Here is a 25275-nt window from a genome sequence, read left to right as displayed (position 1 = left end):
GAGGAGGAACTCCGGATCCCGCGCGTGCTCCGCTCACACCCAAACTGGAAGGAACCTGTTCAGTCCGGGACCAGGGACGCGCGGGACCAGCCCAAACGCGCGCCTCCCCTGCCCTCCCAACCCCCCCCCCCGCCAGCCTCCTCACTGGCTCCCCAAATCCTCAGGGCGCGGGCGGACCCGGGAGCTGCGCTCGGAGAAGGGGTGCAGGGGCGCACTCGGTCGCCCCGGGCTCGATCGCGCTCCCGCTCGCACTGCAGCTAAGTGCGGGGGTCCGATCGGGCCGGGATCACACGGGCACGCGCGGATGAGGGGATGAGGGCGTCGGGCCAAGGACCCCAGAGGCGTCGGCGGGGATGGGCGACCCGCGATGACAGCGCGGTTACCTTCCGTGACCCCCAGCCCAGGCAGCCGGCAGGCGGGGCGCGTGCCTTGCGCGGCCCCGATCCACGTGGGCCCGCGCGCGCGCACCAGGCCGGCCCCCTCCTTGCAGGCGCTCGGCGCTCCCAGCACATGGTCGGCGGCGCGCCCCCGAGGCCGGCGGAGACCGGCTGCAGCCGGTATAGGATAAGAGATAGGCAGAGAGAAGCGGGGCCGGGGCGCGGGCGGCGGCACGCACGGCCCGGGAGGAGGCGACAGGGTTGGGGGGCGGGGGGAGGGTGTGGCTCGGGTGGCCGAGGCTGGCGTGGGTTGGGGGCCAGGGTACTCCAGGCTCCCCGCCCGGAGCCAACTTGATAGAGACTCTGGCCCACGCCCTAAGGGGTTAAACCTTTTTCTCATGTTACGGAGCGGTTTATAAGAAGGCTCCGGAGGCCCAGCCTCCGCCTTATTGGGTGCCTTTTGGGGTTTATTCTCTTCCCTTCTAACTTGGTGAGTTGGTTTTATTATTTTACACGCTTAAAAGTTTGATTGTGGGGTATGGGTGTTTGTTTGTTTGTTTGTTTTTTAATATGTGTTGGGGCCTTTTTTTTTTAAGGGCGGGGAGGAGGAAAGCACTTAACAGTTTAACATTTTGAAGAGGTTAATCCGAAAAATATTCTGACAGTTGGGAGTGTTCGGGGCCACTGAGATGACGCGCTCGGGCAGTTGTGGGCAGCTGAGAGTTGAATGTCCATGACCCTAAGTATAGATGGGTTCCAGGAAATACCTTAAAGGGTGCCCTGGCCTTTGATCGTCCCCAACCCGGGGTGAAAGGAGCCAGGCTGTGAGGCGAGTCCGGCGACCGTCTCAGACCCTCTGTGGATTTTCCTCATGAAGTTGCCGGCGCGTCACCAGAGCGAAATGTCAGAGAGGTACCTTCCTTCCCCGGGCTCGCGCGCGCACCCAAGGCGGCCACTGAGGCAGCGCGAGGGAAAAGTGGAACTCCGGGTCTCCATCCCTATTACCCCCCTCCCCAGGGCGGTCCTGGAGAGAGACAGATTTCCCTTCGGAGCGTGGGTCCCACACCTTGCCGGTCTGCACTGTCACCCGCTCGCTGCCTGCTGGTCGGTCCCGCACAACTTCCAAGGTCCGCCGGGCTACCAGCGGCAGCAAAGTGTCGTGCAGCTGAACGGCTCCAGGCGTGGGGGAGAATGATTTTACAGAGGAAATAGGTTAATTTCCTTCTGGGTTGTTTTCAATCCCTGCACCTCAGCAGACAAGTGATAGAAGTTTGCCAGATGGAGTGTAAAAATGTCATCGAACAACAGGGTAGGGGGCAAGATCGTAGGAATTGAGGAACCCATTACAACTCCTTAACCTGGAAGCTGGTGGTTTGTACAGCTGGGCACTGTGCCGGCTGCTTTTGACGGGAAGGGGATTTCTACTTTAGGATTGAGATTTCAGCCTCTGGTGATCTGACTGTTTTGTTTTGTTTTGTTTTGTTTTTTTTACAAACCATACTGATGAGTGTCTAGCTACAAGAAAATGCCAGTTCCTATGCTAAGGTCTTCCCGTGTGCCAAGCACTGTTAGGTGGCTCGGGGGTTGGGGAGAATACAGTGGTGAAACACCTTTCCTGGTAATTAAGGGACCAGCGGCAGCGTCAAAGATAGAAACTGACAGTATGTAAATAAACGATGCAGTCAAGTGGAAAACTGGTCTTAATGAGTACCACTGGCCCTGAGTTTTCCTTCTGCGGTTTCCAGAACTTTTCCTCAGTGGAACTCCAGAGGAAGACACTTAAATTAGGGGCTTGGGTTTCAACTCGATGGTCTTGCAAAACGGGTGAATTGGTTGTAGCCAGTGATTCATTCAAGCGTGGCTGAGGCGTTTAGCAGGTTAGAGTTGGGGGAAGGTTTTTTTTTTTTTTTAATAGAGAGAATTCAAACGAACNCCCCCCCCCCACACACACACACACACACACACACGAAGACTGGTCCAGACAACTGAGGCTAGAGACAACTTGTCAGAAGCTGTATTCTCCGGTCTACATCTTGAAGGAGCTTTGCAGTGCCTCTGTTCTGCTGACACCAGCAGCTGCCAGCTCATTGCCTTCTAAGCTTGTCTTTTGAACTTCGCCCAGAACTGACCCTAGACTAACCCCAGAGACTATATGATAATCCAGTGTCTTTTATGTCTTTTTGCCAAATACTTACAACAAATTAAATCGCAGTGAATGTCCCAGGTAATTATAAATCTCCAAGTCCTGTAGGACACCCATTTAAGGCGTGCTTCCTTCACCCCCTCAGGGAAACAGACTTATCCTGTAGCCCAAACTGGCTTGAAACTCACTGTGTAAAGAAGCTTCAACACACAGCCCACTTCCTGTCTTGGCTTCCTGAGTGTAGCTGTCTATAGGTCTACAAGCAAAGAACCTCACTCCAGTTTGTTTTGTTTTATATTCTCTCCTTTTTCTTTTTTGACAGAGACATGAGGGTAACCAAAAGCTACTAGGAAATACACTAAACTGCCCAGCCTTTTTTTTTTTTTTTCCACCAGAAGGACATTGGGGGTCATGGGTGAAAAGCCAGCAGGCGCTTACTCAGAATTAACAGAATTATCTAATGGGGAAAAACCTAGAAATCGCCTTCACAGATGCAATTTAGCCATCAGGAGATTTCTGCCAGTCCGGAACCACTGCCCAAAGGGTTCCCAGAAGATAAACCCACATTGGGCTTATCTGTAGGTGGTTTACTCAGAGTCAGTCAGGGTCAAAGGCCATCCCTTGGGATTACCTCTTCTTAGGGGACAAGCTTTGGACTCAGAACCTAGTTAGATTCAGAATCTATGTGTTGGGAACACTGAACATCAAGAAGTGAAGCTGTGGCGGGAGACGAATCAGGTTGTTTAACCAGCTCTGCCATTTAAAGCCCCACAAGGTGTTTCCCATCAGATACAAAACCAAACGGACTGGTAGCTTTCCCAGTCTGTAATTTGTGGAGGCCTTTGAGTCGCCAAGTTGAAAGGTTGGGCCTCAGTTGCTTTGTACACAGTGTGACGGTTTGTAGAGCCCAGTGGCCTGCTGGTTAAATGGCAGGAGGAAGAGCTAAGCAAACTGCTTATTCTGCAGTCAGACACTTCCTCGTTTTAAAAGGCATGAGCTGTGTGTTGTTTTGGGGGCACCCCCAAGTCTCTTATTTTGTTTAGTAAACTTTGAAGAGAACTAGTTTTGTTTCTGTTGCTTGTTAGTGTTTATTTCCTTTGATTGTTTTTGTATTTTGTTTTTGTTTTTTTGCTTTTTGAGGTGGAGGAGAAGGGAGACAGGACTGTAGTCCAGGCTGGACTTTAGCTTTGCTTTGCTTTTCTTTCTTCCTTCTTTCCTTTCTTCCTTCCTCCCTCCCTCCCTTTCTTTCTTTCTTTCTTTCTTTCTTTCTTTCTTTCTTTCTTTCTTTCTTTCTTTCTTTCAGACAGAGTATAGATGTGTAACCAAAACCTAGCAATCCTCCTGCCTCGGTTTTCTGAGTTGGCCACAATGCCCAGACTGTTCAGTAAACTTTGAGCAAGCATCTGTGAGACACAAAATGCTATGCAGGCACTGAGTCTGGGAAGAGTATCTGATTGCCCTGTAGGTAGCCTGCCTCATACAGTCTTTTCCACTCGGGGAGGAGGGTTGAAATAGGGTCTCATGCAGCCCAAACTGGCTCAAACTTGCTTATAGCCATGGGTGGCCTTGAATGAATTTCTGATCCTTATGCCTACATGCATGTTGGGTAGCACGCTACCATGCCCAAGCTCTTACGCGAGATCTTAGCTATAACATGCCAATATTATCTTCCAGGAAGGCTTGTACTCTGTTATTGTTCCACACTGTGGTCTTATCTCAATGCCACCCATGGTAGGATGAAGGATGTGCCAGGCTTGTAATGGGAATAAATGTTAGAGTTGGCTTGGCGAGGCCATCTTCCCTTTATGATGATCCCAATAAGAAGGTAGAAAGGTTTGTTTCCCTTCATCCTCTGTTGGTTGGGCGTGGCTGGCTTGTGCCTTTAATCCCAGACAAGAGAATTGCTGCAGATTTGTTTGTATCATGAATGTAGTGAAAGCTGTATTTGGTTGTAGCCAGAACAGAGAGGCGCAGACATAAAGCATAAGCAAGCAAACTGATCGCCCAAAAGGGGCTCAGTAAATAAATAGAAGCAGTTCAGTGTCTTCTGGGCAGCGTTATAGACCAAATCTAACGTCCAGCTGCGTCACACCCACTCCCTTAAGACCCTTCCAGAGCTCGCACTTTGCCTCTTAGCCCGGTTTCCTTGGGCCACCCACTAGGTTCAGCCTGCAGTCATATCAGCTGATGAATAGAGTTAAATGCTAAAGTCAAAAATATTAGCTGTTAAAGCTGGAGGATGCCTTCGAGATTCTCCAGTCTCTGCTAGCTGAGGGAACGAGTGCCTTTAATCCCAGCACCTGGGAGGTTGAGGCAGGCCAGGCAGATGGCTACAAGTTCAAGGCCAGCCTGGTCTATATTTACATCAAGTTCCAGGATGGCCAGGTCTCCATAGAAAGATGGTGTCTCAATAAAGAACAACAAAGATTCCCCGGTCCCTTCTAAAGAGGAGTGCCAGCTCAGAGATGGGAAGTGACTACCTCAAGTCACACAGTTGTGTGGCTGAACAGTCCAAGACCTCTGTCCAAGGTCAAGAGTAGTTTGGGGCTGGGAGGCAGGTAAAACCCACCAGGTGAAAGGAGGGAACCAACTCCCACAGGTTGGTCTCTAACAGACACGTGAGCATTGTGGCATGAATGCATTCCTCTTGCCCTGAGACATAAATGTAAATAAATAAGTTAATGTAGATTTTAAAAAAAAAATGTTTTTGCAGAGTGCTTTGCCAGGCTGGGGATGTTGCTAGAGTACCTGCCTCACATGCATGAAGCCCTGGCTCCCTAGTATCATGCAAGCCACGTGTGGTGACCAGTGCCTACAATCTCAGCACTTGGGAGAGCTTAGAGAAGCAGTAGGGTCAGAAGTTTAAGGTCATCCTCCACTCCATAGTAGCTGTGTGAGACTGTCACAAAAAAAGCAAACGTGCTTTGAAAAAAAAATAGACTTCCTCATAATAAATATAGAAAGCTCTACTTCCCTCTTCGGCCTTTAGTTGGCTTGGAGAGTCTGATTCTGGACTGTGTGGGCCAAAACCCTTTCCCTCCCTGGACACGTTCCCCTGTTTTGCCCATGAGGAGAACAAGCTGACTTTGGACTCTCTTGCAGCCTAAACCTCCTGTCGTTTTAATTTCATTTGAAGGCAATAGGAAGTGCTATAGGTAGTGTTCCTAGCACTACCGGGCTTTTTCAATAGTGTGAGCAGCTGCAAGCAGAACTTGGAGGTTGTCTCGACACACCTTCTGGTGATGGCAGGGACTTCAGTTCAGCGCAAACCACACTTGCAGTTTGGTTGCACCCATCCAATAAAATACAGAACTTTCATCAGGACGGAGGCTAGAAACTTCCCCCATGTGGTGGCACACACCTTTCTTCCCAGCACTCAGGAGGCAGAGGCAGGAGGATGGATCTCTGAGTTAGAAGCCAGCCTGGTCTACATAGTGAGTTCCTGGATAGAACAGCCAGAGCTAGTAAGATCTGTCTCACGAGAAAGAAAGATAAAAGCTAGGTGTGAGGTGACATAAAAGGACAGATTAAGCCAAGAGGACAGATTTGTGAAAGTAAACAATTACCCATTCAGGGATTCCTCTCACATCAGGATGAGACCACATTAGTTGAGTTTATCAGAGGAAGCCTGACAGGAAAGGGGGACCAAAAGGAGCAGGGGTGTGGAGGCTGCCAACAGCAGCTGCAGAGACTGCATGCAGCTTGGAGGAATGACACAGTAACAGGTAGGATAGCTGGAGACCACAAGAGCCACCAGGAGCCTTTTCTGACTAGGTGAGTCAAGAATCAGAAGAAAAAAGGCTCTGCAAGATAGGTTGGGGTCTGATAACGGGGCACATAGAAAATCTGGTTCGTTAGACTGCTTCCTTCAGAGAGAGACGAGTGATTGAAACACACACACACATATACACACACAAACCCAGCAATGCAGTGTTGCCAATAGATTCATTTTTTAGCCAGGAGGAACCTGTGAGTTTCACCAAGGAGAAGGTTCAGTAGACAGACTCACACAAGCGACAAGGCTGCAGGCTCACCACCTCTACGGCCTCCCTTCCACCAGCATACTTCCCCAGGGAAAACCACTGTCCCAAGGCCAACACTGGGAAGTACTTTTAAACCACAGCTGGCTGCTGTTCGCACTCCTCTGCCCCGACTGCCTGTCTTCAGGGCGACTTTGGAAAGATTGATGAAGGAGAAGGGTTGTGGAGACCTCCCTTGTTGGCAGACTCCTGACTCCCGTCATGGATCGAATGCTTCCCATGTCGGGCACACTAACCACTGTGCTGCAGCTGTCCTGACTACATCCTGGAGCTCTTTCCCAGCCCTTGGCTGCCTTTTCCTTCATTCTCAGGTATGAGGCACAACAGGAAAAGACCTTTGCTGCAAAGGGCACCGGCCTCTTAAAGCATCCCAAGCCCTGTTCCACTTGGCCAAAAATTTAACAGGGCCAGAGTATGAAAAAATGAGGGTTTAGCTCCTTCAAAATACAGACCGCTGTGGGAAATAATAGGATGAATGCGTTGTAGGTTAGATACATCACCGTTCAAGATTTGTGAACTAGGAGCCATGAGGTGTTTACATTTTCCCAAGCTTGTCGACCTGCCTTCGATCCTCAGGACTTACATGATGGAAGGAGACAACTGTCTCTTGAAAGTTGTCCTCTGACTTCGACACACATGCCCTGACACATGGGCACACACATATCCACAGAATTATTATTTTTTTCAAGACAGGGTTTCTCTGTATAGCCCTGGCTGTCCTGGAACTCACTCTGTAGACCAGGCTGGCCTTGAACTCAGAAATCCACCTGCCTCTGCCTCCCAAGTGCTGGGATTAAAGGTGTGCGCCACGACTGCCCGGCGAATTCTTTTATAGTTTATTTATTTCTACTTTTTATGTACATTGGTATTTTGCCTGCATGTATGTCGGATCCCCTGAAGCAGGAGTCACAGACAGTTGTGAGCTGCCATGTGAGTGCTGGGTCTTGAACCTAGGTCCTTTAGAAGAGCAGCCAGTGCTCTTAACCACTGAGCAGTCTCTCCAGCCTCACAGAATTATTTTTGTTTGTTTGTTTTGCTTTGCTTTTCTGGGCAAGGTTTCTCTGTATAGCCCTAGGGCTATCCTGGAACTCTGTCTGTAGACCAGGCTCACCTCAAACTCAGATCTGCCTGCCTCTGTCTCCCAAGTGCTAGGATTAAAGGTGTATGCTACCACCGCTTGGCCACAGAACTAATTTTTAAGTTCACTTTTTTTTTCCCAGAGCTGAGGACTGAACCCAGGGCCTTGTGCTTCCTAGGCAAGCACTCTACCACTGAGCTAAATCCCCAATGCCAAATTCATTTTTAAATTAAAACTCACAAGTCTGCTGCATACATACTAACTTTGGGGGGGGGGAGTCGTTGTTGTTATTTTTAGAACTTATATAATCTCAGCCAGTTGGGAAGGTGAGGCAGGAGAATTTCAAGTTTAAGTCCTGCCTGCTTATCAAGACTGTGTCAGGATGAAAAAGCAGTGTGGGGCTGTAGCTCTGAGACAGAGTCCCTGCCTTAGGAGTGCAAGGCCCTGCCAAGCTCAGTACTGTAAAACCAAAGCAAAGAAACATCTTTGCCTGATGCCTTAGTCATGTGACTGTGGCCACCTAATATCAGAAGGACTATGTAAATACCTGGAAAATGACTGGTGTGCAATGATACCATCAATTCTTCGTTGTTTGGTTGGTTGGTTTTAGGGGGAGAGTGGTTTTTGTATTCTTTGTTTGTTTGTTTGTTTGTTTTCTTTTGTTTTCAAGATCGGGTTTCTCTTGTGTAGCCCTGGCTGCCCTGGAACTCACTCTGTAGACCAGGCTGGCCTCGAACTCAGAAATCCACCTGCCTCTGCCTCCCGAGTGCTGGGATTAAAGGCGTGTGCCACCACCACCCGGCTTTGTATTCTTTTTTGAGACAGGGTCTCCTATAGCTCAGACTGGCCTTGAACTTGTTACGTATATGCCCCAGCAAGAATCCTCGCCAATAGGAGGTCTGACACTCTGGATTCATTTATCAGGAGAGGTCCCACTGCTCTTCGTTCGGCTAAACATGTCTATGACCATTTTGAAAGTCTCTGTGACTGAAGAGGCTACTAGAGTCTTTCACTTAGCTGTGTTGAGGCTTGGCGCTACTCTCACCCTGTTGAAGTCTAAAGAGGAAAGCATAATGAGATCAGGAGTGACCCCCTTAGGTTCACATGTTCAGGCCCTTGCAGGCCTGTAATGCCCCATTTAGCCTGTGTTAAGTATTTGTCATGCCTTCTGAAATTAACTCGCTCCTGGTGACCAACTTGGAGGAGCAAAATCTACATCCAGAAAAACTCAATGTTTTCACGGAGAATTGCCTTCTGTCCATGAAGATACCTCTACGTGGGACACCAAACAGGATGCTGTTTACTGAGCTAAAAGGGTTGAGTGGATGACTTGATACTAGGTAGACATGAGTGGGAAGTCTCAAGTGCTTGCTACATGGAAGGCTCTGGACAAGTCTCCCCGTGTTGGGCTTCCCTCCCTATAAGCATGCCTCAAGGCCAATTGATTGATTGATTGATTATTTTGTTTTGTTTTCGATACAGGGTTTCTCCATGTAGCCCTGGCTTTCCTAGAACTCTGTAGACCAGGCTAGCCTCAAACTCAGAGATCCACCTGCCTCTGCCTCCCAAATGCTGGGATCAAAAGTGTGTGTCACAGCACCTGGTTCCAATTTGTTTTCTTTACCTAATCTATATTCTTTGACATCAGCATCCATGCTTGGTCTGGTGAACATTCTTCATCCTTCAGAGAACCTTCAAGTACTCTGCTTGGGCTCTTTGTGTTTTTGCTTATGGTTTTTCTCACTTTTAATTATGACAGAAAAGTCTCATGTTCAGACTCTTTGCGGGTCCCGTGTATAGTATAAAATATTGTATAGATATAAAACTGTATAAATCTATACTAATTCTACATGATTTAAGTACTTAATAAGTAGTTCTTGTCAGATATGTTTGCTAAATAGGATGAGAATCAGCTGGCTGTGGTGGCATGGGCCTTTAATTCCAGCACTCATGTGAGACAGCACTGATAACCAGCAGTGATCATTCTTGCATACATGAGTTCAAATTCGAGGCCAGCCTGGGCTACATGAGACCCCACCTCACAAAAGAGACAGAGAAGAAGAGAAGACAGGAAAATGATCAGCTCTTACATGATTACTCTGATTCTCTTTCTCATGTTTTTATCGCAGATCAAGAATGACCCAAAAGAACTCGAAGCTTTGTGCCAGAGCCAATGTGTATACCCAAGTGCCTGACGGAGGATGGGGCTGGGCAGTAGCTGTTTCTTTTTTCTTCGTTGAAGTCTTCACCTATGGCATCATTAAGTCATTTGGTGTCTTCTTCAATGACTTAATGGACAGTTTTGACGAATCCAATAGCAAGATCTCATGGATAATATCAATATGTGTATTTGTATTAACATTTACAGGTGAGTACATGGGTGATATCCATGTGTGTTTGTGCTAACATTTACATGCCAGTATATTGTCTGTACAGCTTAGCCTGCGCACTATCTGGTCCTTTTAGTCTGCCCGCCTACCTGACAGTTGTCATTGGACCTGTGATACATCCTCTCACCTGTCCTGTTAGACTGTCTAGCATCAATTAAGGAATGTGGTTTTTAGCAGGCTGGGGACCAGCAAGAATTAGGCAACAGTGAAGAAAAAGCCATGGTTGTCAGATGTATTTTCTGTAGTCCAACACACATTTTAGACACGTACTGCCTGCAGCTTGGGAGGCAGTTCAGTGGGAGAAAGCTTGCCTGGCACATGTAAGGCCCCAAGTTCGATTCCCAGCACCACAAAGAAGGAAGTGAGATACATATAGCATGTATGATACTTGTGGCCTGTAGAGCACTTTGAAGACAGTGGTAAACCCCAGTCCTCCAAGGACCTAGCCACTGGCTAAGAAAGAACACCCAGACTTCCCTAGGTCCTAGCTTTGAATGCACATGCACCAAAAATGGAGCCACACGGAGTCAACTCAGAGTGGCTCCTGAGCCAGGATAACATGAAAATTCATGAAGCATTTTTCTAATGATTAAGAATGCTTTGCCTGCATGTATGTCTGTGCACCACTGGTGTGCCTGGGGAAAAAAGAGGCCAGAAGAGGATACAGGATTCCCTGGAGCTGGAGGTATAGAGGAGATGGTTTTGATTTGCTGAGTAGGTGCTGGGAGTTGAACGGATCCTGAGGAAGGCCAGCCAAGGGCTCTCAATTGCTCAGCCACCTCTCCAGCTCCTCTGTATTTTTAAAAAGGAAACTCATTTAGCATGCTAAGGCTCTGGGCTCATAGAGACATGCTGAAGAAACAGAACAGAAAGGGTTCAGTGCGAACACAGGAAAGATGGGGTGTGTAAGGGTGGACAGTCAACCCTGTATCCCAGGGTGCTTCACGTACAGATTCAACCAGTCAGGCTGAAAATGTCCCAGGGCCTTTGACCATTGCTGGGTCTACCACGGTTAACACAGCCAGACATCTTCCTTGTGACGCTCATTATTCTACCCTAAGCATAGTGTAACAACTGTTTGTGTGCTATGGCCTTCAGTTAGGGATTGTAAATGGTGTGGAGATGATGTAAGTATGTGGAGGATGGGTGGAGGTTATATGCAAATACTGTGTGGGCGTAAGGAACCTGAGCACCCATGGATTTGGGTCTCCTTATGGAGCAGAGAGTCCCAGAAACATTCCCCATAAGATTATAATTCATGTATTTTTCCTTGTTTTTGTGGTACCAGAAACTAAACTTCAAGTTTCATGCATGATAGGCATGAACACATATAACATGCATGTACCACTAAGCTATAATCCCACTTATAAAATTATAAATATTATCCTGAGGGGACACTGAATCCCATCACCCAATTCCCCAAAACACTTTACTGATTCATCGTGGTACAGTACTCCCAGATCCAGTGCATGAAATAAGATGGGGGTGGGAAGCTACTGCCACTTTGTCCACAGTTGTCCTCCAGCTCCACTGGTGCTCCCACATAAATAAACATACACACACATGGGTACATATACAATCACATACATGCAAACATCTACACACATACACAGATACATGCATAACACATATATACATATATACATGAATATGTAGATATATATACATATATACACATGTGCATATGTATATACACATGCATATACATGTGCATACAGACACATGCATACATACATACACAGACATATGCATACATACATACATACATACATACATACATATATACATTACACATATGCATATACATATACTACATACATGTGTACATATTTAGTTTTTCTGGTTTTTGTTTGTTTGTTTGGTTGGTTGGTTGGTTTTTTGAGACAGGGTTTCTCTATATAGCCCTGGCTGTCCTGGAACTCACTTTGTAGACCAGGCTGGCTTCGAACTCAGAAATCCGCCTGCCTCTGCCTCCCGAGTGCTGGAATTAAAGGTGTGTGCCACCACGCCTGGCTTTGTTTGTTTTTTATAGACAGGGTTTCTCTGTGTAGGTAGCACTGGATGTCCTGAAACTCAAGTCTGTAAACCAGGTGGTCCTTGAACTCAGAGATCCATCTGCCTCTGCCTCTGCCTCTGCCTCTGCCTCTGCCTCTGCCTCTGCCTCCTGAGTGCTGGGACAAAAGGGATGTGCTATCACCATTCGGCCATACATGCAATTTTAGAAGTTAAAAAAAATATAAGTTTACATTGTGTAAACTAACAGTAACGTGTCTACTGATTCAACAGAATGACTTGCCTCGCCTCCCCTCCCCTCCCCTTCTGTCTAGTGTGTTCCTCTTTGACCCAGCTCTGAGTGGTTCTCTTATCTTAGTGTACTCCAGCCAGTGTTAAGTCGAATGTAAGTGGGAAAGAATTTGCTAGATTTCAGTGTCCCCGGGGACAGAGTGTTTAGAAGCCAAACAGCCTAAGATTCCTCACTGCCCCGATCAGCTGTCCCGTGGCTATTGTCTTTTAAGTGAACATGCCCGGGAATGTGTCTTATTTTCACCCCATGTTATTTTCCGGACAGTCCAATGAAACCAGGTAGACTTTGACTACAGCTAGGATTCTTTTAGAAGAATCGGTAGCAGTGGAGATAGAAAATAAAAACAGTTATTAGGAGAATGATCTTAAGGAGAGCCAGCGTAGGCTGGAGAGCAAAATAAATGCACATGCAACTCTGTATTGAGCAAAGATGGCTCACCTAAAGATGTATTTCATGTACCCTTCCTCACAGATGCTAGAATCTAAGGTCTCGAGACGCTCATGCTGGGCAAGCTCTAACCTAAGTTCTACCCCAGGCCCTGGCTTTCCACTTACTGCTTTGTCATTAAAGCACTGGGGGATTGAGACCAGGGTCCGGCTACTGTAGCCACTGCTCTTCCCATGAGCTGCCACCCCAGCCTTCTTTTTAAGTTTTTGCCCAAGAAGGCCTTGAACTTGCAATCCTCCGGCCTCAGCTTCTTAAGTAGCTGGGGTTGCACACTTGATTCTCCAGGACTGGCCCTTTGCACTTTGAATCTGAACAAACGGTAAAATAACCTCTGGCCCGACCAATAGCCGTTGCGGGAAACAGCCCAGGTTCTTTTATCACCCTGTGATGTACATTGAAGTTCACAATGTGTGGGAAGGAACCGCAGTGAAAACCGGCACAGAAACCCGAGGTCAAAGGTCTTTCTCTGTCCCTTTCCCTCACAGCTCCCCTCTCCACAGTCCTGAGCAACCGCTTCGGACATCGGCTGGTGGTGATGGCAGGCGGGTTGCTCATCAGCTTGGGAATGATCGCCGCCTCCTTCTCCCAAAGGGTCTACCACATGTACATCTCCATAGGGATAATCTCGGGTGAGTGCCTCGCCTCCGCTCCGTTCTGCGCATGCGTGCGCCACGTCAGCGCCGGTCAGTGTTGTGCTGGACTCGGTCTTGAGGGGTGTCTGAGAAGACATTGATGGTAGGCGATATATACGTGTGCCCCAGTTTGCATACTTTAAGTTTTGTATAGAGCTCTGCACACATCAGAAGCCTTAGTCAGCCAGAGCGGGTGACACAGGCCTGTGATCTAAGCACTTGAGGATTAGGCTCAGGCAGGGAGATCATGAGTGTGAGGCCAGCCTGAGTTACATGTCCCAAAAAATAAAAAATAAAAAAATAAAAATCAAGGAGAAAGACTTATTTCCACATACAAATACTACCTAAAAATTACTTTGGATAATTTATTCTACTATGAATTGTACAAATTTGGGGAGTTCTAGAGAACGGTTCTCAGTTCTAACGTCTCAGCTCCCTACACGACTGTAGCTGCGTGTCTTCATTTGTTTGTTTATTTAAGGTTGCAACAGCCTCATACATTGCAGGCTAGCCTCCATAGGACTATGCAGTAGCCACAGGTACCCTCGAACTCCTGACCTTCCTGGGTGCTGGACTTATAACTATGCACTGCCACACCCAATCTCACGCAGAACCTGGGGATTGAACTCAGGGCTTTGTGCATGCTAGGCACGCACGCTACCAACTAGGCTACCCCACACTCCAGCCCGAAGGTGAAGTCCATTTTCTTTACCATGGTTTTTCTGCGGAATGATTGGCTTGGCTCCCAGAACATGAATTTTACAAAGCCCCCTGCTCTCTCTAACCATGCCCTCCGGGCTCCCACCAGGTCTGGTTCTCACGGGCCTTTGATTTTTTCCCCCCACAGGTTTGGGGTACTGCTTTAGTTTCCTCCCAACTGTGACCATTCTGTCGCAGTACTTTGACAAAAGGCGTTCAGTAGTCACCGCGGTCGCTTCTACGGGAGAGTGCTTCGCGGTGTTTGCTTTCGCACCAGGTATGTGAGTGACGGTGGTTCATTAGCTGGGGACCGGGGAAGCCAGTCTTGATGTTATTGCTGTACTAACAGCGTGGGTAACTTGTCATGAGATGTCCCAGGCTCTCTCTTCACCCCATTTATAGGATATCCTTCTCCTCCTCCTCTCCTATTTCAGGAGTCCACACCACTTTATTCTTAGTCCAAGTTTACATAAACGGGTACATGTTCAGTGGTAAGGCTTTCTTGAAACATGAAAAAAATCATCCCTAAAGCATTTAGTAATAGGGACTATTTGTATTACTGTTGCTCCCCTTCCACAAACGCTCATTCCACGTAGACGTAAGTTATGCCAACGAAATCAGCACTCTTGTGTGCGTGTGAGGAATCTCACAGCCACACTGTCTCTCTGGTTTATTTCCCTAACTTAATGTTAATGCACAAGAAAAGGTAAGTAGTGGGTAGGTAATCTTCCAGACTCATTCCTTTCTCTCCTCCTTTTTTCCCGGGTTCTCTGCCATACCCTGTCCTTATACATGCTGGCAAATTCTACCGCTGGACTGCATCCCAGCCTGATGCTCTCTCCGGCGGGTTGCAGGGTTGCGAATAGAAGTGATTAGGAGTTAGGTATTATGATACCTGAGGCTTTTCAGGTGGTTCAGGCAATTGTGTGTTCACTCACAAACACACACACACACACAGAAGGGAGAGAGAGAAAATCAGAGAAATCACGTCTGCTGTTGAATGTAGGTAAAGGCTGAGCTATGGCTGCCATTCTCTCCATTTCCATTTCTTTCCTTTTTTTTTTTAATTTTTACTTACTTATTTTACGTATGTGAATACACTCTCGCTGTCCTCAGACACACCAGAAGAGGGCATCAGATCCCAATCCAGATGGTTGTGAGCTACTTTGTGGTTGCTGGGAATTGAACGCAGGACCTCTGGAAGAGCAGTCAGTGCCCTTAACCACTGAGCCATCTCTCCATTTCTTTAAAAAAAAAAAATCTTGACACAAGGAGTCCATGAACAGTGAGTGCCCTGAGCTGGCACTAGGCACCATTCCTGGCACTTGGTTCATACTTAAGGAATGTTACATGAGGAGCTGGACACAGAACTGTAGTTAAGAGTGATGAGTGCTCCTGCAGAAAGAAGACCCAAGTTCAATTCCCAGCACCTGAGGGAGCTGGTATTCTCTTCTAGCCTCTGAGGGCGCTGCATACATGTGGTTACATAGATATACATGCAAGCAAACGTTCTCATGCTTTAAAAAACATAAAATAAAAATTAGTAAGATCTCAAAGTAAAGTGGTTTGGTTTTTTGGGTTTTTGTTTTTGTTTTTTAAGGAGGTGGGGTGTCTAGTTTTACTGTTAACGATGGAGACGCTTGCTCTCCATCTGTCTCTGAGCTACTTCTGGTCAGCAGCCTCCGCCCTGGGTTCACAGTGAGAGAGGCAAGAGCCCAGGTTGCTAAGGACATACTCAGGTAGAAACTGGAGCACCATATCCTGTAATGCCAGGATAAGAAACACATGTCTTTTGAGTTAAGGTTCACAGTGGAGACCTGCAGGCATCTGTAGACAGGGTGGACAGTCCTTGGGACACAGTGAGAAAGCTTGTGGTGTCAAAGCAAACATGCTTAGGGACTTAGGTTGGTGTCCAAAGAAAGAGGCAGGCAAATGGAAATGATACGCTTCAGAGCTCAGAAAGACAGGCATGCTTCAGAGTGAGGATCTCAAACGACTGCCTCTTACTTTATAAGAGGTCAAATAGTAATAAAAAAAATTTATTGTATTTTCATGGTATCTGAGCCTCCTGGTATCCAGGGCCTGCTGCATGCAGGTGTTCTACCACTAATATGTCCTTGGCCCTGGGGATCCTTTCAGCTTTGGGAATTATACGTGTATTAGAACTATTCGATTCTGCTGCTTCAGCACAAAAGCATCCGCAGACTCTATGAGCGCACAAACCAGTCCTGTCCAGTCCAGTTTTATTCAGTGGGTCAGATTTGGCCTGTGGGCTATTGTTTGTTGAGCCTTAATGTGGGTTATAGACAAATCTTCCATTCTTAGGCCTCAACCTGGAAAATCCCACTGCCCAAAGCTCTTTTGGAAAGCTGGGCTGACAGTTTTTTGTGGCATATATAATAATAATTGTGCACTTTTTTTTTACTCATTTATAAAATGCACCAGAAATCAGAATAAAGGATGGTGTATGGGGATGGGGAGGCATCTCCACGCTGCACAAACGTGAGGGCCTGAGTTTGTATCCTCAGCAGCCGTGTAAGAAGCTGGGTATGGTGGCACATGCCTGGATCCCCAGTACTAGGGAGGTGGGGACAGGTGGAGCCTGGGGACTAGCCAATCTTGCCAATTCCAGATTCAATGAGAAAGTCTGTTTTGAAAGGCTGGAGTTGTAGCTCTGTGGTAGAAAAGCCTTAAATTTAATCTCCATCACTCCATTCAAAACAAGACAGAACGGTCAAGAAAGACACCCAGCATTGACCTCTGGCCTCTGGATGCAAGTATACGTTTATTCATTCCCCCTCTTCTTACCCCACCCAAAGTACAGTCTAGGATGTCTGCATTCGCCCTAACTTTGAGCAGAATTTATTACTAAAACTTTATCCACATTTCTCCTGGCTATTGTCTGCTGGATCTGGAGTCAGTTCTTTGACCTTGAATTTTTTCCCCCCTTGCTTCTGTCTCTTCAAGCAATCACAGCTCTGAAGGAGCATATTGGCTGGAGATACAGCCTCCTCTTCGTGGGCCTTCTGCAGCTGAACATCATGGTCTGCGGCGCCTTGCTAAGACCAATTATTATCCAAGGGCCGGGGCAATCACCGAAAGCAGTCACTCTGGAGCCCCGCAGAGAAGTTCAGTATATGCTTGAAAACGAGAAAACACGGACCTCAATAGACTCCATCGACTCAGGAGTAGAACTAACTACCTCACCAAAAAATGTGCCTAGCGAAGCGAAGACAGAGCAGGAAACCAGGGCTGAGCAACAGCAGACCCTGGTGACTAGCCCCAAGCACAGCCAGATGAAAGCCCCGCTGTTGGACTTTTCAGTCTTGAAAGAGAAAAGCTTCATTTGTTACGCGTTGTTCGGCCTCTTCGCCACCCTGGGCTTCTTTGCGCCTTCCCTCTACATCATTCCTTTGGGTATCAGTCTAGGCATTGACCCTGACCGCGCTGCGTTTTTGCTGTCGACGATGGCCATTGCGGAAGTGTTCGGAAGGATCGGGGCTGGGTTTGTCCTCAACAGGGAGCCCATTCGCAAAATCTACATCGAACTCATCTGCGTCATTTTACTGACGGTGTCTCTGTTCGCCTTCACTTTCGCTACCGAATTCTGGGGCCTCATGCTGTGTAGCGTGTTCTTTGGCAGCATGGTTGGGACCATAGGAGGGACCCACATCCCGATGTTGGCGGAGGATGATGTCGTTGGGATCGAGAAGATGTCATCTGCAGCTGGAGTCTATGTCTTCATTCAGAGCATCTCGGGGCTTGCGGGACCACCCCTGGCAGGTGACTAAACTGCTGTTTTCCTTGTATGTCAGTGGGGCTAGGGTGGGGGTGGGGGGGTGCATGTGCCAGAGAATGCGTGTAGAGGTCAGAAAACAACTTGGAGAGAGTCGGTTTTCTCCTTCCACCATGTGGGTCCCGAGGTTTGAACTCAGACCCTCAGGCTTGGCAGCAAGCGCCTCTAACCCACTGAGCCATCTCAATGGTTTCCCTGGTTAGTACAGAAGGCGTCTTTGTTGTAGAGGCAAATCGTGTTTCATATCTTAGCTGTGATATGCCCTGATACTTTCTGTGATTACAGCCAGGCTTGGTGGCACACACCTGTAATGCCAGCACTCCAGAGGCAGAGGCAAGTAGATCCCAGTGAGTTCAAGGCCAAGCCTGGCCTAATGTAGCAAGTCCCATCAGAGCGGAGCTACATAGTGAGATTCTGTCTCAGAAAAACCAATAATTTCTGTGGTTAGAAATTGTGCTCGTTAAGATTCCTGAAGTAAGAACAACATACCCCTTCTTTCTGTTCGGAACACGAGCTTGTGAGGATTCACTGCGAGGAGAGGGTAGAAGAGACCTTGAGAACACTGCCTGGAGCAGAGTGAGACAGCAGTGCTAAAATTTACCCTGCAGTTTGTGAATTTTTACAGAACAACAGTTTATTATCAATAGTCAGAGCCCTCGACGCCCAGAATGCTGGGTTCCGAATGTACAGGAAGAACCAAGCAACCGGCTTTCCATCACTTAGTACCATTTTCTCTGCCCCCTAATTACCTAGATGTCTATAACAAAGGTAAAGAAACCCAGCAATTAAAAAAAAAAAAAAACAAAAAAACAAGCTCGTTAAGCCGGCAGTGGTGGTACACGACTTTAATCCCAGCACTAGGGAGGTAGAGACAGGTGGATGGTTCTCTGTAAGTTCAAGGCCAGCCTGGTCTACACGGAGAAACTCTGTCACTGAAAAACCGAAATAAATAAATAAGAATACTAGCTTGTTAAAGTAATGGGCGCCTAATAGTCCTGCCTTCTTGTTTCTCGATGGGCTGGACTTAGCCCATGAAGAGCTGGTCAGTAACTCAAAACTTGCTTTTGGTAGGTGCTAGAAGTCTGCTGTGTGCTCCATTTCTTCCTCCAGCCCAGCAGGTTTCTGCCTTTGACTATGGTTCCTTCAGAAAATTAAAATCAGTGACGGAAGCTAGCAGAATGTGATGGTCCGTGCCTGTAACCCCAGCCTCTGGGGGATGGAGGCTGGCTAACTGCTGTGGGCTTGAGATGAGGTTGAGCAACATAGTGAGTTTCAGGGCAGCCTGGGCTACTGTGTAAGACCCTGCCTCAAAAATTAATTAATTAATTAGTTAAATAATTAATTAATAATAAGATGGTAGGTCAGCCTAAGAGATGGAGAAGTTGTGGGTTGGACGGGAGTTCAAGTGTAAGGGTGTGTGTGGTGGTGATGTTGCTAACGGTGCCAATGTTTTCTTCCAGGTCTACTGGTTGACCAGAGCAAGATATACAGCAGGGCCTTCTACTCCTGCGCAGCAGGCATGTGCCTGGCTGCTGTGTGCCTCGCCCTGGTAAGACCCTGTAAAAAGGGCCTGTGCCAGAATTCTCATTCAGGTGAGAACCAGACAGACCGGCAGCATGGGAAGGCGTTACAGGACATACCCGAAGACTTTCTGGAAATGGATCTTGGGAAATGTGAACACAGGGCTCATATGAAAATGGATCCTGTGTGACGCATTTTCATGTCGTGGCTTCTATGTCGCCTGGGAGTGGAGCCCCTGGGGATACAGGGAGGGGTAGGCGCTAACCACTAGACCCCCACCTTCAAACTTGCATGAAGGGAATGCCTGTCTGACAGCAGGGCCAGCAGCTGTCTCTTCCCCTCCAGTCCCTTTTGCTTGTTCTTTAAGCCAAAACCAAAACAACCAAACCCTATCCATACAGGAATCCAGCCCTGTTCCGTAGCAATACAAAGATAAGCGGAAGGACCTGGGGGGGGGGGGGCACCCCAGCACGAAAGCAATGCCACGAACTGACAGACTGCTGTTACAAGCACTCGCTCCTGTGATAAAAACTACTATTTTATAAAGTGACATCCAGCCCAAGTCACAGAAATTAATTGGCCATTCCAAAATGACAAAAAAAAAAAAAAAAACCCACAATCTTGAACCATTAAAGACATTGCTGATTTTCAGAAATACAGGTGAATTATTTTTAAACGATTTGAAAATGATTACTAACGTTTACATTGACGAGTCGTGGCTTCTGGGTTTTCCGAATACCACATGAAAAGGAAGCTATGCTTTAAAGCCAAGCATTTGATTAATATGCAAAAAATTTAAACACATATAACAACTTGAACTTCATAAACATGAAGATTATTGCTATTTTTTTTGTGGCCAGCCATCACCACAAGTATTTCAATAGAAATGATAAATTCCATCCATGTTTCCTATTTTTCATAATGCAAGAAATAAATGACTGTTGTGTCTTTAACTTAAACCACTATTTATTATTAAGTTATTCTAGGATGATTAAAACAATCAAAAGAAAGGGCCAGCATGATGGCTCAGTAGGTGAAGTTGCCTGCCACCAAGTCTGACAATCTGAGTTCAATTCCTAGGACCCACACAGTAGGTCAACTTCTGTGAGTTGTCCTCTGACCTCCACACATGCTATGACATGCATGTGCCTGCACACAGATACACACAAAAATATTTAAATGTAAAAATATAATCTAATAATCAAAATAAATAAAAGGTGATTGGAGGTATGCACAACATATTTTTACCTCTGTTCTGCAGCTCTTTAAATGCTTCAGAGAGCTTTTCTGGTCTCATAATGTCAGTTTTCCACAGCCCAAGTTGTAATGATTCTTCAGGTGTTGTTAAAGGCAATGCTGTGCTATTTAAAGGGGAGGGGGATAACAGACGACAAATTGCCTCAGCTTTTACATATATCAGCTAAGAATACTTGAGGATCTTCTTGGATCAGAATTATATTTCATTGGATTGTTGGAACATTTCCAGTGGTATTTTTTGTTGTTGTTGTTGTTGTTGTTATTCGATCTGTAACTGTTGTTGAAGCCTTTCTTCATTCATCTGAAATGGGAGAAACGCAGACGTCACCATCACTGAGTTACAAGTTGCAATTTCCATCTTCCGTAGAACTTGATTGCCCTAAGTTGCCATGGGTACCGGGTGGTACCTGGTCACTGCTGCTGGTGAGTTACACTACATGTGTGTGTAGAGTTCTGCATTCTAGCAGATCTCTACAAAGGGGGCAGTGTGAGGGTGAGGGGGTCTGCTTCCTCGCCTGTGTGATGGCATCTCCCCGACAGGGCGGCCGATGCCTGCTGCTCTACCTTTCTTCATCTTTACCGTTAAGGACAACTCAGGGGGAAACGTAGAACAAGCCTAGTCTGGTTACAGGTACACACAGAAGCTTGAATCTTTTTCTCTGCACTGAGACGAAGGGGGTGTGGCTCATCACCACCTGCCACATTCAATACAGCATCTTATCAGCCATAGAAATAGGACAATCTGTAAAACTTTGGGGAGGGTGAGTGACAGGACGAAAGAAAACGTGTCTGTCCAAAAAAAAAAGCAGACTGCACCTGAAATGGGATGGATGTAGCCAAGCTCGGTGGGACCCCTCCCCCACCCCTGAGCAATGCTTTAGTTTAGGCTCCTGGGCAGGTTTGCAGATGTATGTGACTTCAGCACTTTAAAAGCTATTTTGTACTACGAATGTTCGAGACGATTTAATATTTGTAACTGATTTCTGAGGGATCAACTCTTTAAGTTCAATCTGTATACTGCATGAGACAGGGAAATGTATGCCAATTTCAGTATGTGAACAATCGGGGGGGGGGGGGTGGACGGGGTGCAAATGTTGGGAAGGAAAAAAGAAATACCACTACAGGATCACTGCTCTGTTCTGTATGAGTGACATCCTGGTACTTAGGGATTTACAATAAATTTACGGCTTTTTATCTAAAGAGTCTGGTGTTCTTCTGTATAAAGTGCTTTTTACTGATCTCAGAAACTGCAAAATCTTGGAGCTACCCCAGGACACACAATGATTCTCAAGGCATGGGCAATGCAGCGATTTCTTCTTCTTTGTCCAGAGTCAGGAAACAGAAAAATGATCAGAAATTTTTTAAAAATACATTTTTCTTAATTATTTGAGAAAAAGATAGTATTTTTGTTCATATCAGCCCCTCTCTCTTCTTCCTAAGTCTTCCCAGACCTACCCCACCTCCCTCCCATCCCTACTGTATCCTTGGCTTTTCTCTTTTTTTATTTTTTTCTTTCTTTCTTTCTTTCTTTCCTTCCTTCCTTCCTTCCTTCCTTCCTTCTTCCTTTTGTTGTTGATGATGTTGCTTTGTAACCTAAGGAGTCTAATCTGTGTAGTTATGTACATGAAGCAAGGTGGACCTACCAGAGTCCACACACCATTAAAGAAGACAGAGCTCTCCCTTCCACTGCCTGTCAGTAGCTCCTCAGCTAAGCTGGGGACTTGTGGGCACCTCCCCATCCGTGCTGGAAGGGTGACCAGCTTGATCCTGTACGGGCAGCCACAGAGCCAGGGCCTTTGCTCTGGTCCTTCCTCACCCCTGGGTCTTACATCCTTTTCCAAGATGGCTTCCGAGCCTTGGTGGGGCGTGATATAAATGTCCCTTTTGTCTGAGCACTCCCCTGACACGTACCCTCTGCACAACACTAAAACTACTCATTTATTTATTCAGACAGAGTCTCATAGGCTAGCCACAGACTTCATACCCCTGCCTCCCGCACACTATGTTCGGCTGACATTTTTTTTCTTTTCTGTTTGTTTGATTTTGTTTTACTTTGTTTTTGAGACAGTCCTACTCCTTTGCTACATAATCCAGACTAGCCTCAAACTCACGGTGATCCTCCTGCCCCAGGTGCCTATATACAAGAATTAAAAGTAAATACCACCAAAATCTTCATTTGTTTTCCTTTTTTCTTTGTGTGGGGGGATGGGGGGGGTCGCCGGCGCATGCGCATGTGTGCGCTATTTAGGTATACCTGCCCCGTGTGTCCACATGTGCACCAGCAAGATTGCTCAGCTAAGCTTAACAACCTGAGTTTGCTCCCCAGAGCACACATAATGGAAAAGAGAACCGACTTGTACAAACAGTCCTGATGCCAACCCATACAGACCATTGGATATGTGCTTTTCCACCGCCATGCACACAAGTTAAACCAAAATGCATTTTTTTTAAGACATAATCACATCTGGGCATTGGGGTGATGCATACCTGTAATCCCAGCATCTGAAAGATGGGGACAGGAGGATGGCTGCTAGTTCAAGGTCAGCCAAGTCAGGGCTACATCTTAAGACCTGCTTTTTTAGGAAAGCAATAAGAGCCGGGCAGTGGTAGCGTACGCCTTTAATCCTAGCACTCAGGAGGCAGAGGCAGGGGGATTTCTGAGTTCGAGGTCAGCCTGGTCTACAGAGTGAGTTCCAGGACAGCCAGGGCTACACAGAGAAACTCTGTCTTGAAACAAACAAACAAAAAAAGGAAAGAAAGAAAGTTATAAGAGTTTAAAATGGTGCGATGTTAAAGGTACCTCAAAGGCCACGCCCTGGGGAGGGAGGCGGGGCTAGTGAAAGGAGTTGGGCTACGGAGGGGCTGTCTACCTCAGCTATTTTACCTCAATGTTTGGAAGCTGATGTAACTACCTAAGCTGATGTAACTACCTAAATTACAGAAAGACCCAAGGACTTTTCAAATCTCCTGTTCTGTTCCGTGTGTTTGCTTGCTTGCTTGCTGTTTTTTGAGACAAGGTCTCATGTAGCCTAGACTCACCTTAAACTTAATGTTTAGCCAAGAATGACGTTAAACTTCTGATTCCTCGGTCTCCACCTGCCAAGTGTTGGGAATACAGGCATGTGCCACCCTGCTTGATTTATGTGGGGCTGGGGGTTGAACCCTAGGTTTTGAGCATCTTAGCTGGGCACTGTGTCAACTGAAGCACATGCCTTCTCAGAACGCTAAATCTCTAAGTAAACATCACAGACACCCAATGCCAAGGGCTGGCAAGCATTTGCTATAAAGGTCCAGATAGTAAACTCTTGAATCTTTTCTTATCACAGGATTCTGCCAAAACTATCCAGTGGCCATCATAGGGTCCGAAGCAGGCACAGACTGAAAATGAAGGGGCATAGCTGCCTTCAACAATATTTTATCATGGGTGCAGAAGTTTGAACTTCATAAAAATGACCATATGTAAAATATTTAACTGGGGGTGGGGGTGGGGAATGGTATGGCATTTTTAGTCTACAATCTATTAAAATAAGATTTGGAGGGTCTGGAGAGATGGCTCGATACCACTCTCGCAGAGTACCCAAGTTCAATTCCCAGCACCCAAGTTGGGCAGCTCACAACTGCAAGTAACTGCAGCTCTGGGAGATCTGACACTGTCTTCTGGACTCCTTGGACACCAGCATGCATCCACAAACACACACACACACACAAATACACATAACTTAATACTAAGTAATCCTAGAAAGGAAGGAAGGAAGGGAGAGAGAGAGAGAGAGGAAGGGAGGGGGGATGGAGGGAAGGAAACAAGGAAGGAAGGAAGGAAGGAAGGAAGGAAGAGAGAGAGAGAGAGAGAGAAAGAAAGAAAGAAAGAAAGAAAGAAAGAAAGAAAGAAAGAAAGAAAGAAAGAAAGAAAGAAAGGAAAGAAAGAGAGAGAGAGAGAAAGGAAGGGAGAGGGGGGTGGAGGGAGGAAACAAGGAGGGAAGGAAAAAAGGAAGGAAGGAAGGAAGGAAGGAAGGAAGGAAGGAAGGAAGGAAGGAAGGAAGGAAGGAAACAAGCAAAATTTGGTGCCAGACTAGGTAGCACACACTTATAATTCCAGAACCCAGGAGACAAATGCAAGAAGATCGTGAGTTCAAGGACAGCCTGCTCTACACAGCGAATTACAAAGTGGAGGTAGCAGCAGGGAGGGAACTTGCTGGGGAGCACTTTGGGTCCTGTCACCTACAAGAGTAAAAATGAATTCAGCTGCCTGCCCACCATAGTCTCTTATCTCTGCTCTACGTGTCTCCTACATTGCAATGGCTCGGAGCACCCCAGCCCTGACAGACAGAAAGGTGTTGCTGTTCCTGGTGGTGGCTCACGCCCGTAATGCCACCACATGGGAGGCTGAGGCAAGACTGTCAGAAGTTCCAAGTCAGTCTTCAAAAAGAAAGCATAATCAATCAAACTAAAATAAAAAATTCAAGAGTCATGAGAAGGGCTAAAAAGACAGCTAAGGACAAATAGACCAATGGAATAGAATTGAAGACCCAGAAATGAACCCACACACCTACGGTCACTTGATCTTCGACAAGGGAGCTAAAAACATCCAGT

At 46.8% G+C, this 25275-nt stretch overlaps 2 protein-coding genes across 6 annotated transcripts in view; one reads left to right on the top strand and one right to left on the bottom strand.

The window, feature by feature from the left end:
* Positions 1–25275, bottom strand: part of Arsg (arylsulfatase G) — a 131677-nt gene that overhangs the window by 97224 nt on the left and 9178 nt on the right. Inside the window, exon 2 of one of the 3 annotated variants that reach the window (XM_021176936.2) lies at positions 20677–20986. The gene's annotated coding sequence lies outside the window, so the exon portion shown is untranslated. Of the gene's footprint in view, positions 1–383; positions 449–20676; positions 21240–25275 lie in introns of those variants that run through there. The other 2 variants (XM_029483074.1, XM_029483075.1) reach the window with 2 other exon arrangements.
* Slc16a6 (solute carrier family 16 member 6) lies at positions 203–21885 on the top strand. 3 transcript variants are annotated; one of them, XM_021176934.2, is made up of 6 exons: positions 203–557; positions 9768–10006; positions 13266–13409; positions 14260–14388; positions 17079–17894; positions 19368–21885. In XM_021176934.2, the coding sequence occupies exons 1-6, from the start codon at positions 313–315 to the stop codon at positions 19616–19618; spliced, it is 1824 nt and encodes a 607-aa protein (XP_021032593.1). In that variant the 5' UTR covers positions 203–312; the 3' UTR covers positions 19619–21885. The 3 variants fall into 3 exon arrangements, with proteins under 3 accessions (XP_021032593.1, XP_021032594.1, XP_029338932.1); XM_021176935.2 differs by having other exon boundaries at positions 511–867; XM_029483072.1 differs by lacking the exon at positions 203–557 and adding an exon at positions 693–1289.

Source organism: Mus caroli, chromosome 11 (assembly GCF_900094665.2).
Source record: "Mus caroli chromosome 11, CAROLI_EIJ_v1.1, whole genome shotgun sequence".
Classification (NCBI taxonomy): Eukaryota; Metazoa; Chordata; class Mammalia; order Rodentia; family Muridae; genus Mus; species Mus caroli.
The sequence above is the reverse complement of the archived record's forward strand: the minus strand, read 5'-3'. Positions and strand labels throughout refer to the sequence as shown.

What these genes read in the sequence shown, in the direction of transcription:
- Slc16a6 (XM_021176934.2), top strand. Translation starts at nt 313, where the DNA reads ATGAGGGCGTCGGGCCAAGGACCCCAGAGGCGTCGGCGGGGATGGGCG. An exon ending in ATTTGTATTAACATTTACAG is followed by an intron (nt 10,007 to 13,265) that starts GTGAGTACATGG and finishes TTTCCCTCACAG; the next exon opens with CTCCCCTCTCCACAGTCCTG. An exon ending in CTCCATAGGGATAATCTCGG is followed by an intron (nt 13,410 to 14,259) that starts GTGAGTGCCTCG and finishes TTCCCCCCACAG; the next exon opens with GTTTGGGGTACTGCTTTAGT.